Raw genomic sequence first — 16,636 nt, 5'->3', positions numbered from 1 at the left:
GGGGGTGGGGGTGCGCAGCGGCGACCTGCCCCAGATGTTAGCCGCCCTCGCTACGGCACTGCTGTGTGCAAATCTATCTTATGCATATTCATTGTGGATATCCTGAAATTCTGACTGCCTGAGTGTGTCCTGAGGAATGGGTTGAGATCCCCTAATGTACGGAAACTCCCACTGAAGCTCAGTTTGTCTATGTGCCCATATCAGTGGGGTGGGACGAAAGCTGGGACGGTATTAAGTGGGGGTAATGAAAACCTGCAGACAAGCAGGTCATTTCACATTGCACTTGTGGTTTTACTTCATCTTTTCAGATAGATTTGCAGAACATCCTTTTTTTTTCCAGCTGTCTAATGGATTTCTTAACTTGTGTAAAGAATTTCTCAAAAGGTCTGATTACATCAAGTTTGTGGAGAATTCCGGTAAAAGAAGCCTGCTCCTCACTTCGGCCCTTAAAATAAAAAGACCAGAACCTCCCAGGTCAGTACCACAGTTTGGAAGTCATGGAGAAGATCCTGATTGTCCTGATTCTGGCACTGACCCTTGGCTGCTGCACTGCAGCCCCCTCTGTGAGTATCTGCTGCTTATACCACACTGTTAGCATATCAGATCTTTCTGGATCTTTCTGGATCTTGCAGGTGCAGACTCTCTGACATGAGGGATGGCAACTTATGCAAGGGGGAAAGAATTTGGAGGCAATGCGGAAAGGGGAGGAAGGAATGGATTCGGGTAACAGGGGAAAGAGAGAGGAGAATGGATGGATAGGTAGGTGCCATGAGGTCACTGAGAGGAGAGTGGATGGATAGCTAGGTGCCATAAGGTCATTGAGAGAGCAATTGGAGCGTCCAGGCCAGAGCATTCACAATTCCTCTAATGGCTTTGCTACGTGGAATCTTTGTAAACTACAAGGATGCCATCAAATATATGCAGTGATTTTGAAAGGTTATACATGGAAACGTAGAGTGATATCATGCAGCAGCTTCTACATATCAGTGCTGGCATTTATACATGGAAGTGCTACTCTGCAACCTTCACGTGTACAGCCAGCAATTAACTTTGGAAATTAACATTTGAGGCAGAAATAGAAAATGCGGGATTAAGAAAGTTTACTCCCATAGAGGGGAATTCATTAAGCAGCGTTAGGGCCTTCTTGCGGGCTTTAAGGCTTTAATGCATGTTAAGGGAATTAGCACGCGCTAAGGGGTCCTTTTACCAAGCTGTGGGAAAAAAGAGCCATGCGGTAGTGGTGGGGGGTCGGTTTTGCTGTGTGCCAGGGTCCTTTTTACCACAGCGGTTAAAAAGTCCCTAAAAAAGACATGGCCATGTGGGAAGATTATTCTTACTGTGTGGCCATGCGAGTGGGGGGGGGGGGGGGGGGGGGGGTGAGCACTTACCATCACTCATTGAGGTGGTGGTAAGGGCTCCCATGGCAACCCGGCAGTAACTGTGCAGCGCATGGCATTGTCTGTTTACCGCTGGGTTAACGCCATGCTGTAATTTCCAAAAATGTATTCCATTATTCCAAAAATGGCGTACGCTCGAGGCGGAACTACCGCATGGCAAACCTTTAGTAAAAGGGCCTCTTAATGCTAAGAGGGCTTCTTAGCATTTAGCACGCACTAATTCCGTTAAAGCAAATTATTGCCCATGCAAAGGTCCTAATGCTGCTTATCAAATTCCCCCTTAATTCCCCTTAATTCCCTTAATTCCCCCCTTAATCTCTCATTTGAGTGGAGGAGTGGCCTAGTGGTTAGGGTGGTGGACTTTGGTCCTGAGGAACTGAGTTCGATTCCCACTTCAGGCACAGGCAGCTCCTTGTGACTCTGGGCAAGTCACTTAACCCTCCATTGCCCCATATAAGCCGCATTGAGCCTGCCATGAGTGGGAAAGCGCAGAGTACAAATGTAACAAAAATAAAACATTTAAAAGCCCTGGCTGAGACAAGTAGTTTTTAAAATTCTCTGCATGTCTCTGAGCTGATGCAGAACCCAATAGGGAAATTTGTTTGCATATACATGCATTCCCATTAAAAGACGGGAAATAAACGTGTGGGCCCACTGTGGGGTCAATATTCAAAGCGATTTAATTAGACAGGAGAGGGGCTGTCTGCCGATATTAGTGGCACTTTACTAACTGCCTAAGCTGAAACTGGCTATTCAGTGGGTGGTCCAGGGGCGTAGTCAACACTTAGCTGGTTAAGTTAACTGGCCAAATAGGACAGCATAGATAGCAGTCCTATTAACTCAACAGCTTAAGGCTGAATTTTGGCATTTAACCAGTTAAGTGCTGGTTGCCTATATCGTTAGCTTTTGACTCTTGCCCATAAGGCATTTCCCCCCAAATTCTATATAGTGCGACTTCAGTTGCACGCACAAATCAGGGAGTATTCTGATTTGCGTGCGTAACTGAATTGGTTAACAAGCTAATCAGTGCTGATAATTGGATGTTAACAAGTAATTATCGGCACTAATTAGAATTTACACTCATTACTCGCTATCCCTCAAATTCTATATAGTGCGACTTAAGTTGCACATGCAAATACAGTCATATTCTGTATTTGCGTTTGCAACTTAATTAGTTAACAAGCCAATCAGTGCTGATAATTGCCAATAAAGAAGCAATTATCAACACTAATTGGCAATAATTAGAATTTATGTGCACAATTGTCTAAGCGTATTCCATAACATGATGCGCCTAAATTCTAAGTTGCAGATGTGGAATGGGCAGGTCAAGGGCATTTCTGAAATCTGTGCGTGTTGTTATAGAATACACCCACTCCACGTGTAATTTAGGTGTCCACATTTACGCCAAGTAAAACGTGGCATAAATGGCCGTGACTAAATTTACTCACGTCGACAGGTGTGTATTCTATAAACCACGCAGAAAGTTAGGCTCATTCTATAAAGTACGCCTAAATGAAGGTTACTTTATAAAATACGCTTAGGAATTTTTCATTTCGTCACTGATGTTTTAGGCATGCTATAGAGAATCTAGCCCTAAATTGTCCGCGTAAATTCTACTGTGTGGATCTCAAAAGGGGATGTGGCCATGGGAGGAGCATGGGCGGGTCATGGGCATTCCTAAAATTAACATGCAGTATTATAGAATAACCCGTTCCACATCTAAAGCTAGGCGTGGGTATTTACACCAGCTTTTCATTGCTTTTTAGGCACATGGACAGCGCTACATGATTCTATAAACCGTGCCTAACTTTAGGCACGGTTTATAGAATACCTGTAGCTGCAGTTTCCATCAGCACTGATTTTTTCAGTGTCAAATATAGAATTTGGTCCATTATGGACAATGTCCGGGATACTTACATGCTATGCTCCTTTCCTATGCTCCAGCTAGAAGTTTGAGATCTCTACATGATAACAGAATAATTTTATCAAGTGTGATAAAAGCTCTTTTGACATTGATTTGGTTATCAATAGAAATCAAACAAAATAAAACATGGAAAAGAAAATAAGATGATACCTTTTTTATTGGACATAACTTAATACAGTTCTTGTAGATCACCAATGTGGCCGCGCAGGCTTCTGCTTCTGTGAGTCTGACGTCCTGCACGTACGTGCAGGACATCAGACTCACAGAAACAGAAGCCTGCGCAGCCTTCTACATGGAATGTTGCTAGTGGAATAGCAACATTCCATGTAGAATCTCCAATAGTAGCAACATTCCATGTAGAATCTCCAATGGTATCTATTTTACTGTCATAGTAATGCTTGAATGTTTTCACTTATATACACTGTCAGCTAGCACATTTGCTTATTTCCGATCTGAGGAAGAAGGGCAACCTTCGAAAGCTAATCAAGAAATGTATTAAGTTATGTCCAATAAAAAAAGGTATCATCTTATTTTCTTTTCCTTGTTTTATTTTGTTTGATTTCTATAGATTCTACATGGAATGTTGCTATTCCACTAGCAACATTCCATGTAGAAGTCAGCCCTTGTAGATCACCAATGTGGCCGCGCAGGCTTCGTGCAGGACGTCAGACTCACAGAAACAGAAGCCTGCGCAGCCTTCTACATGGAATGTTGCTAGTGGAATAGCAACATTCCATGTAGAATCTCCAATAGTAGCAACATTCCATGTAGAATCTCCAATGGTATCTATTTTACTGTCATAGTAATGCTTGAATGTTTTCACTTATATACACTGTCAGCTAGCACATTTGCTTATTTCCGATCTGAGGAAGAAGGGCAACCTTCGAAAGCTAATCAAGAAATGTATTAAGTTATGTCCAATAAAAAAAGGTATCATCTTATTTTCTTTTCCATTGTTTTATTTTGTTTGATTTCTATAGATTCTACATGGAATGTTGCTATTCCACTAGCAACATTCCATGTAGAAGTCGGCCCTTGTAGATCACCAATGTGGCCGCGCAGGCTTCGTGCAGGACGTCAGACTCACAGAAACAGAAGCCTGCGCAGCCTTCTACATGGAATGTTGCTAGTGGAATAGCAACATTCCATGTAGAATCTCCAATAGTAGCAACATTCCATGTAGAATCTCCAATGGTATCTATTTTACTGTCATAGTAATGCTTGAATGTTTTCACTTATATACACCTGTCAGCTAGCACATTTGCTTATTTCCGATCTGAGGAAGAAGGGCAACCTTCGAAAGCTAATCAAGAAATGTATTAAGTTATGTCCAATAAAAAAGGTATCATCTTATTTTCTTTTCCATGTTTTATTTTGTTTGATTTCTATTGATAACCTTTAAGAGTGGACTAACGTGGCTTTCGCACCTCTCTACTTAAGATGACATTGATTTGGAAAATGATGATAAAATATATTAAGCAGGATGCACTGGTGCTCTGCAAGAGTTAAGGTTTTTTTTTTCTCTTTCTTTAGAATTGCTCACTGTATGAATGTTTTAGGCTACCCTTTTAGATAAATGGAGTTCCTTTCTTTTAAAGTTTGTGTGTTATTAATGAAATGTGAACCACTTTGTATGGCAGTAGTTAAGCCAGGGCCACCAAGAAATAGAGCTGGGTCTGAGGCAGGGCCATTTGCTACTGCTCCACTCGGACCGCCACTGTGCCATCCTGCCCTGCACACCCACTTGGGCCGCTGCTGCCTCTGCTCTCCCCCACTCAGACAGCCGCTGCCCCTGCCCCCTAACCTTCCTGCATCTTCTCTTCTTCTCCCACGGTCTGCCACTCTCGCTGCTCCTGTGTGCCAGGAGGACCCAGGTTATCACGTTAATGCAATCACCGGGGTCCTAACACACAGGAGCAGGAGAGAGACAGACCCTAACGCTGGGCCCTGCATGGCCATGTGTGCTTGGGGCTTTTTTACCCACTTCTATAAAAAGGGCCCTGGCGCTTGGGAAAAATGGCCCCCACCACCAACACAGGGCCCTTTTTCCAGCAGCTTGGTAAAAGGGCCCCTAAGAGAGCGTAAAAGATGTGATGGTACATAGAGTACTGTTAAAAGTAGCTAACTAATCGGGAGTGTCATTAGGTACAGCCTTAGAAGTCAAAGTAAGAATTTTAAACTGAATCCGAAACTTTACTGGGAGACAATGCAATTTCAAAAACAAAGGGGTAACATGGTCTCTTTCGTTTGCCTTGCACAAAATCATGCCGCCGCATTCTGCAAGGACTGCAAACGCTTGAGATTATCCTGTGAAATCCCTGCATAGACTGCATTACAGTAATCTATTTGAGATGTAAAATGTGCAGGATAGAATGTATGTAAAGCCTTTGTATCCGCAAAACTGCGTGTGCAGAATGATTGTCTCAGAATTTAAAAAAAAAACATTTTAAGAACTGAAGAAATATGTTATCCCCCTAATTCTATAAAAAGCGCTAAAAATTGTGCATGAAAGTTTGGGCGCATACCCAGATTATGTGTGCAATTTAATTGAATAATGAACCAATTAGCACCAATAATTGGCTTTTTAACAAGCAATTATTGGCACTAATTGAAATCATTTAACATGTATGCATGTAAATTTAGGTGCGTGATCCATGCCTAAATTTTACACATGTCCCAGAAAAGGGGGCGCAAAAATGGGAGGGTCATGGTGTGAGTAAATTTAGGGGGGGGGGGCATTTGCACCACATTTTTGTTGGTGCAAATGGACGAACCAAAATTTACGTGCAACTCCTATACATAAGCCCTATTCTATAAACATGCCTAACTTTAGGCGTGGCTTTTAGAATAGCGCTTATATTCAGCCAGTGTTGCTATGCTCATATTAGCCCTCTCCTCAAGTTGCTTCATTGGCTCCTTATCTGTTTCTGCATACAGTTCAAAATCCTCTTACTGACTTACAAGTGCATTCATTCTGCAGCTCCTCAGTACCTCTCCACTCTCATCTCTCCCTACATTCCTCCCCGGGTACTTCGTTCACTGGGTAAATCTCTCTTATCTGCACCCTTCTCCTCCACTGCTAACTCCAGACTCCGTTCCTTTTATCTTGCTGCACCATATGCCTGGAATAGATTTCCTGAGCCGGTACGTCAAGCTCCATCTCTGGCCGTCTTCAAATCCAGACTAAAAGCCCACCTTTTTAATCCTGCTTTTAACTCCTAACCCTTACTCACTTGTTCAGTACCCATGTTTTCTCATTCCTGCCTTAGTAATTCCCTTATCCCTTATTTGTCCTGTTTGTCTGTCCTAATTAGATTGTAAGCTCTGTGGAGCAGGGACTGTCTCTTCATGTTCAAGTGTAAAGTGCTGAATACGTCTTATAGCGCTATAGAAATGATAGGTGGAAGTAGTGGTAGTAAGTGCATAACTGGTGTCTACTATTTGTTGAGTTAATTATTTTTGAGACAGTACATCATATTTCATTAAGTATAACTTTATACCCACCATTCCTTCCTACTGTTTCCAGGATGTTCAGAATGTCACCGGATCGGTGGATGAGGGTGGCCAGTGCCTGTGTACTGTGATTTTGCCCGATAACACCTTCCCAATGCACAGGATGGAATCCCTGGAGATCACATCTCGTGACTTGAGCATCAGTGTCCAGAAAGAAATCACCAAGGTAAAGAAATATCTCTAGTCCATCATTTTATTTCTGCAGAGATATCAGTTTAGGACTGGGGTGGGCAATCATGGTCCTCGAGGGCCACAACCCAGTCGGGTTTTTATGATTTCCACAATAAATATGCATGAGATCTGATTGCATACAATGGAAGCAGCACATTCAAATCAATTTTATGCATATTCATTGTGGAAATCTTGAAAACCCGACTGGGTTGAGGCCCTTGAGGACCATGGTTGCCGCTCCTGGTCTAGAAAGCAGTGGTGTAGCTGGGCTCACCTCCAAACTGCAGCACCCTTGAATGGCTGGGGGGGGGGGGGGGGGCTGCCCAAGACCCTCCAGCCAAAGTGCTCCACTGTCCGAATCTCCACCGGTGCTGTCTCAGCAGTAAGGAAGCTGGCAGTGTGCTGATGTTGGCACTCCTTCCACACACTGTTCCCCAGTGGCGTAGCCAGACCTGAGATTTTGGGTGGGCCCAGAGCTAATATGGGTGGGCACACACTGTCTATATAATTATGAGTAGTGTCTCTTGGGATCCTACAAAATAATGCCTTAGAATTCACTTGATACCCAACAGCTGCCCTTCATCAGTATAACCACACACATACTTAATGGAAAAATTGATATTTTTTAATATAATTACATTATCCCACAATCTCTCCACTGTAAAATGCTATACACAAACTTGTGCAAAAACACACTCATATCCTTACTAAACCATAACAGCACTAATTCCAAGGACAGGACGAGCTACAACCTTATGCTTGAAAAGGCAGAACTGTAATTACACTAGGCTCTAAAACACCAATACACTACTTCGTGAAAAAAAAAAGCAAAACAAAAAGGGCTGCAAATACTACATGCTAGCAGAATACTGCACTTTGATCACACATGAAAAACACATGACACAACAGACATGACACAAGGAACTAGAAATAAAAAAAATATGAAGGCAAAATACTGAACTGGAAAGTTAACTCAAGAAGTCAGACTCAGCATGCAGCAATACCAGAAAAATTGAAATTTACAGGCAAAATATCACAGATGCACATTTCCAAAAGCTGACATATTCCAATTAATAAAATAAAATACTTTTTTATACCTTTGTTGTCTGATGATAAACTTTTACCTGGGTTTGAGCTTCCCTGCAGAGGTCTACCAGTACCACCCCCGATGAGGCCCAAGATCACCTAGTGCAAAGTGCAGCCTGGAGAGGAGGCCCAACAAGATCACCAAGTTGATTCCTACAGTGCACCCGATTTCTCCAGCACTGCTTAACTCTCCGATTTTGCCCTTTGCAGCAGGTTTTCACCAGCCCTCGCAGTCCTGGAGCTCAATAGCTATGACAGCACGGAGGGAGACCGGTTGACGTGGGCCGCGGGGTCACTGGGCAGGCATCGGCAATTCAGCATCATCACGAGCTGCACTACAGAATTGACCGCGAGCTAGGGATGGCGGATCCTCACTTACGCGGCGCTGCGGCCACGTCATCAGTCGAAGCAGGTCCCGGTTGGCCCGCCCCAATGCCTGACTGACTCCCAACGCCGACGGACAGACTCCCAGTAAAGATAGGACTCGGAGGCGCCGCGGGAGAGTTGCTGCTGTGCTGCTTGTTTGCTGGCCGCCTGGCCTGATTCCCGGAGGCTGCCTTGTACGTCTGCATGTGATGTGACTGCAGCTTTGATTGGCGGTCACAGAAACTGGGTGGGCCTTAGCTGAGTTTGGGTGGGCCTAGGCCCACCCAGGCCCACCCGTAGCTACGCCCCTGCTGTTCCCTCTAAGCTGAGCGGGAGTTCTCCAAGTACATTGCTACCAGTGGGGGATGGTGTTTCAATATTGTGTTTTCAATCACTAGGGATAGGCATGGCCGCCGAGAGACTAGGCCGGGCCCGGGGCAAGGGTGCCCCGCCTCCAGCCCCTCACCACTGCCGCCCCCTGTTGCTCCCCCTACCGCTGCCGCCCTCTGTCGCTCCCCCCGCTGCTGCAGTCCCCAGTCTCACCTGCCTGCCTTCACGGCTCCGGGCCCCCTGCATTCGAAGCGGCAGTCGCAGATCTCCTCTCTTCTGGCCTTCCCTCCCTGTGTCCCGCTCTTGTCTGATGTAACTTTCGGTTTCCGCGAGGGCGGGACACAGGGAGGGAAGGCCAGAAGAGAGGAGATCTGGGACTGCTGCTTCGAATGCAGGGGGCCCAGAGCCAAGGATGCAGGCAGGTAAGACCGGGGACTGCAGCGCCGGCGGCCTGACCCCGGCGCCGGGCCCCCCTTGGAGGCCTGGGGAATTTTGTCCCCCCTGCCCACCCTTCTCGGCGGCCCTGGGGACAGGCAGGTTTCCATGGAGTCCTACAGAGCTTGCTTGTCCTTTACTATTGAAAATGAGATAAATGGAACAGCACCACCTCTTTACAGGACTGTAGGTGGAGGACTCCTGCTCAGCTTAGAGGGAACAGTGCTTTTGAACTGGGGAACTGAGCATGCGCAAGGAGTGCCAGTGAAACAGGTGGGAAATCAGGAGACGAAAGGCAAATTTTGGTTCCAAACAAGGCAACTTTATTGCTAGCAAGTGAACAGCACCGAGTAGCCTCGGGACACTGTGTGTCATAAATCATCTGACGCTTACATTTATACTTCCCTACTGGGCCTGCGCATTTGGCCCCTTACACGTCATACTTGTCATGCGCAGTAAACATTTGTAGTTCTTACAGTACAAAATTGTAGTCCCAGTACGTACACACGTCATAACACTGAAATGATACTGGCAAGAAAAACGAAACTTAGCAGCTTATTCTGTACACACACAATGCTCCTTTCTAGCACAGGAGATAAGGTGCGGCTCAGGAATGCAGGGGGGTGTCAGCACCCTCCAAGGTCGCCTATTCAGATGGCGTTGCTACGTGCAAGCTGGTCTTGTATAGGCCTTGCAAACTACTGTTACAAGCTATATATCTAATAGCCCTGCATTCTGTCTGTACATTAGTAAACAGCAAACTTGTCTTGTTAGTAAACAGTAAAACTGGATAAGGCACAAATGTCCAGTGCAGTAATAAGGTGTGGCCAAATAGCCAAAAGCAGAGGTAGAGTGCATAAGTAAAAGTCCATCAGTAGGCACAAAACATGAGGTTGTCCTGTTGCTCAGTAGCATTCAGGTAGTACCGGCGTTCCACTCCTTCATTCCCCCCTTTTGATACTTGAACATCCATTCTGGTGGAGAGTATCACCTCCATGAACCCTGAAAAGGAAAGAAAGGACAAGGATAGTTAGCGAGGGAGGCAACAAGCGAGCCCTAAGCCCTTGCGCAGCCGTTGGTTGCTTCGCCGGGGTTGAGACGGAGGGCCCCTAGTGGAAGCCCCCCCCCTTTGTAGCCGGTCTTTTGCTGGCACAAGGGTGATGGCCCATTGAGTGACTCAGGGGGTTCAAAGTGCATATCAGCCACAAGGTGCTTCATCGTCAGCTTCATCAGACTGGGGAATGGGGGAGTACATCTGGAGAGCCATAAGTTGGGCAGCAGCACGGCGGTCAGCGATGCTTTCCATGGTGGAGCGGAGACACCTGAAAACTAAGGGGAGAGACAAAGGTATTATTAGGCAAGACAGCAAGAACAGGCCACCCATAACGAGGAGACCTTGCAGGCTCCCGGAGGTTGGGAGCCAGCTGGTGAGGGAGGAAGTCCAATCCCAGGCACTGTTCCAGGTCTGGACGGGGACGTGGGCTAGTTTGACCATCCGGTCAGTTATCTCCCTGATGACATGGCTCTGGTCATCAATCTGTAAGCAGCAATTACTGAGGTTAAACTTGCCACACACCCCGCCCTCCTGGGCTAAGAGGTAGTCAAGAGCCAAGCGATTTTGGTAGACGGCGGTAATGAGCTTAGTGTTCTGTCGAGCTAGGATATTGAGGGCCAGGGCAGAATCGTTAGTGAGGATTTCGAGTACGGCCTGTAGGCGAATAATGCGATTCAGCATGTAGATAGGGGTGCGGTACCCGTATGTACCATCTTCAGCCCATGTGGCCGGTCCATAGTAGTGAATGATACGTTCAGGCGGCCACTCGTTGTCCTTCCAGTCTCCAATCTGTACTTTGGGCTTGATGATTGGGAAAGACCGTTTTCGTCGGGTAGGGTTATCAGGCCCCTTTTCCACGTATAGGGGGATTCCCAAAGTTTCGCCGACTTGTATGGGCAGAAGGAAAAAACTAGGTCGGACCGTGCCCAAGAGGCAGGTACCGTACCAGCGGGTCGGGAGTTGTTCATAGGCCCTGCGTCCGCAGATATAGTAGTAGCCCGCCGGGGCTACCCACTTGAGGGAGGCGTTCCCTCCGTATGTCCATGTCGTGTTCAAGGTGGGTTCTGTCCAGATAGGCTCCTGGGCGGGCAGGTTGTCCGTTTGCCACCAGGTCGTCCGGCTGCCATTATACTGAAGAACCCCCGTACAAGCAGAGTCTCCCACTGGTACAGAGTAACGCTTCGATGGCGCTCGACTAGCGCAGAGGGTACCTATGATATTTGTTCTCAGGGCCCATTCGTATGGCTTCGGCCGTTGGGGAAAGGTAATGTTAGTGGTGTTGAGTGCATCCCATGTGTGTTGTCGAATCTCTCTCGCTTCCCAGGGCCATTGTTCACCCATGTCGGTGCCTCCACAGACGAAACAGTTGGCAATTCCGAGGGAGAGGGCGATGTTTTCAGCCAAATTGAGGAACATATTTCGGGCTTCTGGGGAAATGGGGAATTTAGTTTCGGTCTGCTCAGCACGAGCAATTTCATCAAATACGTCTTGGTAGCCGACAACAGTAGTCTGGTAGTGCGTAGGAGGCTTCGTTTCGAGACTCTGATATATGGTAATATATGTCAACGGATCCATTCCTCCGCCGTCAATGCCGAGGCCCCACGTTCCTCTCCAGGGCATGTCGTGTCCTCGGATGGGCCAGTCTAGGGACACATAGTTACCAGAACCTCGACGAAATTCGCCCAGGCCGGCGCATCCGGCATATCCTCCTCCCGTATAAGCACATACTCGGTCCCAGCCCGAGGCTCGAGTGTCGCCGGCGCATGGGAGCCACACCCACGGGGAGCAGCATCTCATGTCTGGACTGAAGGGGCAGACATACTTGTGGTCCTTAACGTATGCCTCTCGCCAACTCTGGCTACCACACTTGCGAGACCAAGGGTGCTTGTCCATGGCGGCACAGACGTCGAAGGTGAGGGTTGCTACAGTTTGGATGCCACCGACAAGGATACGAGTAGAATTAATGTAATACAGAATGCCATCTCCCTCGACTCCCGGAGGTCCGGCCACATACGCAGGGAGTCCTACGCTGAGGGTGACATTGTAGTATCTTGGTTTGGTAGGGCTGTGGCAGATAGTGAGATTTCCTTGGAGGCATCTGTGGAACTGTTGGAGGCCATTCGGAGTGATGAGGGCACAAGTCGGGAGAAACTGGCAATCGCCTTCCGGGGGCTGCGTCTGGTGAATGAGGGTAGTGACTAGGTGATATCCTCCCTCTATACGGTGGCGCACGAGGCGCAAACATTCAGTACAGTTCTGGCTCAAGGGGTAATAGCTCGGGACTGAGCAAAGGAGGAGTAGTAGGCTCAGCATCATATATGCGGTGGAAGGTATCCGAGCCTTTGCAGCAAGAAGATGATAAGGCCCACGATTATGGCTGCGATAAAGAGAGAGCCAAAAACGCAGTGGGTCCAGAAACTGAGTTCCTGTTGCTGGGCAGGCATGAATCTGGTGGTCACGTCTTTCTTAGAGTCAGCCGTAATGGAGCGTCAGGATGTTGGTGCGCAGTCCAACGCTTCAGGGAGCTGCTAGTGGGAGCAGCAGGCTTCAATCGGGTCCAATGTATCCACACTGGGCTTCCTGCAATTTTAACAGCGGTGGAGGTCGTTAGGAGAACAAGGGAGGGCCCCTTCCATTTTGGCTTTAGGCAGTCAGATTCATCCCACTCTTTTACCCAGACCTCGTCTCCCACCCTGAACCTGTGCGTAGGATTGGTGAGGACCAAGGGAGCTACTCTTTCAGTGTACTGCTGGATGTCTTGCACTACCTGGTGTAAGGCTCTCATCTGTTTCACTAAGGAACTCTCACCCTGTATCTGCAAGGAGTCGGGAAAGGAGGGTAGTGGTGGTGGCCTAGCATACATCATCTCGTAGGGAGTAAGGCCGGTAGCCTTGGGGGTACACCTAAGATGCAGCAAGGCCAGTGGAAGCAGGTCGGGCCATTTGGCTTTTGCTTCTTGGCATAGCTTGGCTAGCTGGTTCTTCAGGGATCGGTTAGCCCTCTCCACTACTCCACTGCTTTGGGGTCTCCAGGCACAATGCAACTTCCAGTCGAGACCCAGCCTTGTACTGAGTTGTTGTGTTACTTCACTAGCGAAGGCGGGGCCGTTGTCAGAGTTTATTTGCTTGGGGAGGCCGTATCTGGGTAGGATTTGATGAAGCAGTAGGGAGGTAACTTCTTTAGCCATTTCCGTTCTAGTAGGCTGGGCTTCAATCCATCCGGTGTAGGTACACACGGCGACGAGGATAGCTTTGTAGCCGCGCGCCGGGGGCATGTGTGTGAAGTCGATCTGGCACACGTGGAAAGGGCTGGTGCCTCGGAGAACATGTCCTGGCATAGGGCCGGGCCCCGTTCGAGGGTTGTTCCGGGCACAAGTCGCGCATCGGCTGGAAGCGTTTTTGGTCCACAGGGATAGTTTGTTGATGTAGTAGGTCTTCTCAAGTAAGCGCCCCAGGGCGTCCCTTCCCAGGTGGGTGCGGTCGTGAGCCTCCTTGGCCACCGTCCAGGCCAAGGCTTCGGGTATCCATATGCGCCCATCCTGTAGTATCCACCAGCCATTGCGTGACTGTAGACCCTCTTGTTGGGCCCATTCCGTTTCTTGGGGGGTGTAAATAGGGGTCTCCGTAGGGAGCTGGACGACGAGTACGGGGTCAGGAGGGTGAGAGGAGTAGGGGAGCTGACTTGCCCTTTTTGCAGCGTCGTCTGCCCGCTGATTTCCCCGGGCGATAGGGTCCGTTCTTCCCGTGTGGGCCCTGCAGTGCATCACAGCCACCTTCTTCGGCTTCCATACCGATTCGAGTAATTGGCAGATCTCAGCGGCATTTGCAAGTCCTTTCCCTTCTGCTGTCAAAAATCCCCTCTCCTTGTACAAGGCTCCGTGCACCTGGAGGGTGAGGAAAGCGTATTTGGAGTCGGTGTAAATGTTAACAACTTTTCCTTCAGCCCACAGGAGGGCTCTGGTGAGGGCGATTAGCTCCGCTTTCTGGGCTGATGTTCCAGGTGTCAGAGCCATAGCCTCGATCACATGGTCCTCAGATACCACCGCATAGCCAGCTCTTCGAATTCCCTCTATCACCTGGCTGCTTCCATCGGTAAAAAGGGTGATACCCCCTTGCCAGGGTTGATCCTTCAGGTCAGGTCTGCTCGAGTGCACAGTGGCCATTACCTCTTCACAGTCGTGGAGTGGTGGTTCAGGGGCCGGAAGGAGGGTGGCAGGATTGAGGTTGGTCGTGTCCAGGATCCGCACCTCCGGATTTTCGCACAGGAGGGCTTGGTATTTGACCAATCGGGAGTTGGTCATCCATCTGGGTCCGTGGCTCTCGAGTAGGCCGCGGATGGTGTGGGGTGTGGTCACAAAAAGTGTTTGGCCGAACGTGAGTTTATTGGCCTCGTGTATCAGGAGACAAGCAGCCGCAATGCTTCGTAGGCAGCCCGGCCATCCTCGTGCCACGTTGTCCATGCTCTTGGAGAGGTATGCTACAGGGCGTTGCCAGGTACCGACCAGTTGGGTAAGGACTCCAAGTGCCAATCCCTTCTTTTCGTCGATGAACAAGTAGAACGGCTTAGTCACATCTGGCAGTCCGAGCGCTGGTGGGGCCACAAGGGCCTCCTTGAGGTCCTGAAGGGCTTTCAGTTCGTGTTTCTCCCACTGGAGATTTTGGCCCTCGAGTTCAGGTCCTTTCAGTTTGGCGTACAAACTGTGGGTCAGGATGGCAAAATTGATAATCCAAATGCGGCAATATCCAGCGGCTCCGAGGAGTGCCCGTAGTTCCTTCTTATTTGCAGGAGTGGGTTGGTTGCGGATGGCTTGGGTTCGGGGGATACCGAGCCTTCGGGTTCCTTCTCGGAGGCGAAACCCCAGATACTCGACTTCGATCTCGCATATCTGCGCCTTCTTGCGACTGGCCCGGTACCCCTGGGCTTCCAGGGTCTTCAAGAGGTAGAGTGTAGCTTCAGCACATTCGGTGTACGTTTCACGGGCCACCAACAGGTCATCCACGTATTGGACGACCGGCCCATACTCGTCCTGATACGTCTTCAGGTCCTGGGCGAGTTGGTCGCCGAAGAGGGTAGGCGAGTTCTTGAACCCCTGGGGAAGACGGGTCCATGTATATTGCTGCTTGGTTCCCATCTGCAAGTCTTCCCACGTGAAGGCAAACAACTTCTGGCTGTCGACAGCAAGAGGGATGGAAAAGAAGGCGTCCTTCAAATCAATGACACTGTACCACTTGGTCTGAGATGGCACTTGGGCTAGGATGGAGTATGGATTTGGTACGAGGGCAACTATGTCGGCTACCTGGTTGTTGACTTTCCTCAGGTCCTGGACGGGTCTGTACTCGGATGTTCCTGGTTTCTTAACGGGCAACAATGGGGTGTTCCATGCGGATCTGATTGGTTTAAGGACTCCCTGTTGAAGGAGTTTCTGTAGATGTGTATGCATACTATGCCGGGCTGCATAGGGGATGTGGTATTGTCCTTGGTTGACAACTTGAGCATTTGGTTTGAGCTCAATCCAGATGGGGATAGCGTTAACGGCCAGTCCGCCGGGGTTCAATTCTGCCCATACATCAGGCACTTCATCCATTATGGCTCGCCTCTGCTGGGCGAAAGGGGTGTTCTGGTCGTAACGGCAGTCGCCGGGTCCTACAGTTGGGGGAACGTGTAGTCTCCATTCTTCTCTTACTGGACAGATAAGTGTCACTGGCCGATCTTCAAAGCGAGCTTCCACTTCACCCGTAGTCTTGAACTTCAAGGTGGCCTGGAGCTTACAGAGTAGGTCTCGACCAATCAAGGGGACCGGGCATCCAGGGATGTGTATGAACTGATGGGACACCATCGTCCCTCCGATCTGGACTTGGCGCTCTTTGAGGAGGGGGGCCGCAAGGGATTTCCCGGAGGCTCCCACAATTGGTATAGTTTCTTTCGTGGCTGGGGCTATGGCAGTGGTGATAACAGATCGCTGGGCCCCCGTGTCTAGTAGGGCCTTCATAGATTCTGTCCCCACCCGAATTTCCACCAGAGGGTCAGTGGGGACTCTGCCCTCCCGGTTTCTTCATGCTGTGCTGTCTCGGGTAGCGTCCACAGCCATCTGCCATTCCCTCCGGTCATCCCGTCCTCTCTCTCTTCGGCCCCTTCCCCGGCCTCGCCTAGGGGCCCCCGTGCGGCCGCCGGTCTCCTCCTCTCTCTGCCGGTCCCATGATTCCTCTTCTCTCGGGTTGTCCCGTATCTCCTCTGGACAATCAGCCCACCAGTGTCCTTCTTGTCGGCAATTTGCACACTGGTTACGCCCTATGGGGGACCGCGTTCCTCTTGTTCTCCTGCCCCTCCCCTTTGGTCTAGACCTCATTCGTTCTTCCAACA

The 16,636-nt window shown here is 49.0% G+C and overlaps 1 protein-coding gene across 1 annotated transcript in view; it reads left to right on the top strand.

Moving 5' to 3' along the window:
• Positions 1-455: 455 nt before the first annotated feature.
• The window catches only part of LOC115480723 (olfactomedin-4-like), a 33,695-nt gene continuing 17,514 nt past the window's right edge, over positions 456-16,636 (top strand). The window contains exons 1-2 of the mRNA XM_030219588.1: positions 456-563; positions 6,848-7,000. Of these exons, the coding sequence (XP_030075448.1) occupies positions 498-563; positions 6,848-7,000 (219 nt within the window). The 5' untranslated portion in view covers positions 456-497. The remainder of the gene's footprint in view (positions 564-6,847; positions 7,001-16,636) is intronic.

This window comes from Microcaecilia unicolor, chromosome 11 (genome assembly GCF_901765095.1).
Source record: "Microcaecilia unicolor chromosome 11, aMicUni1.1, whole genome shotgun sequence".
Lineage (NCBI taxonomy): Eukaryota > Metazoa > Chordata > Amphibia > Gymnophiona > Siphonopidae > Microcaecilia > Microcaecilia unicolor.
This window is presented reverse-complemented; position numbering and strand designations above follow the sequence as displayed.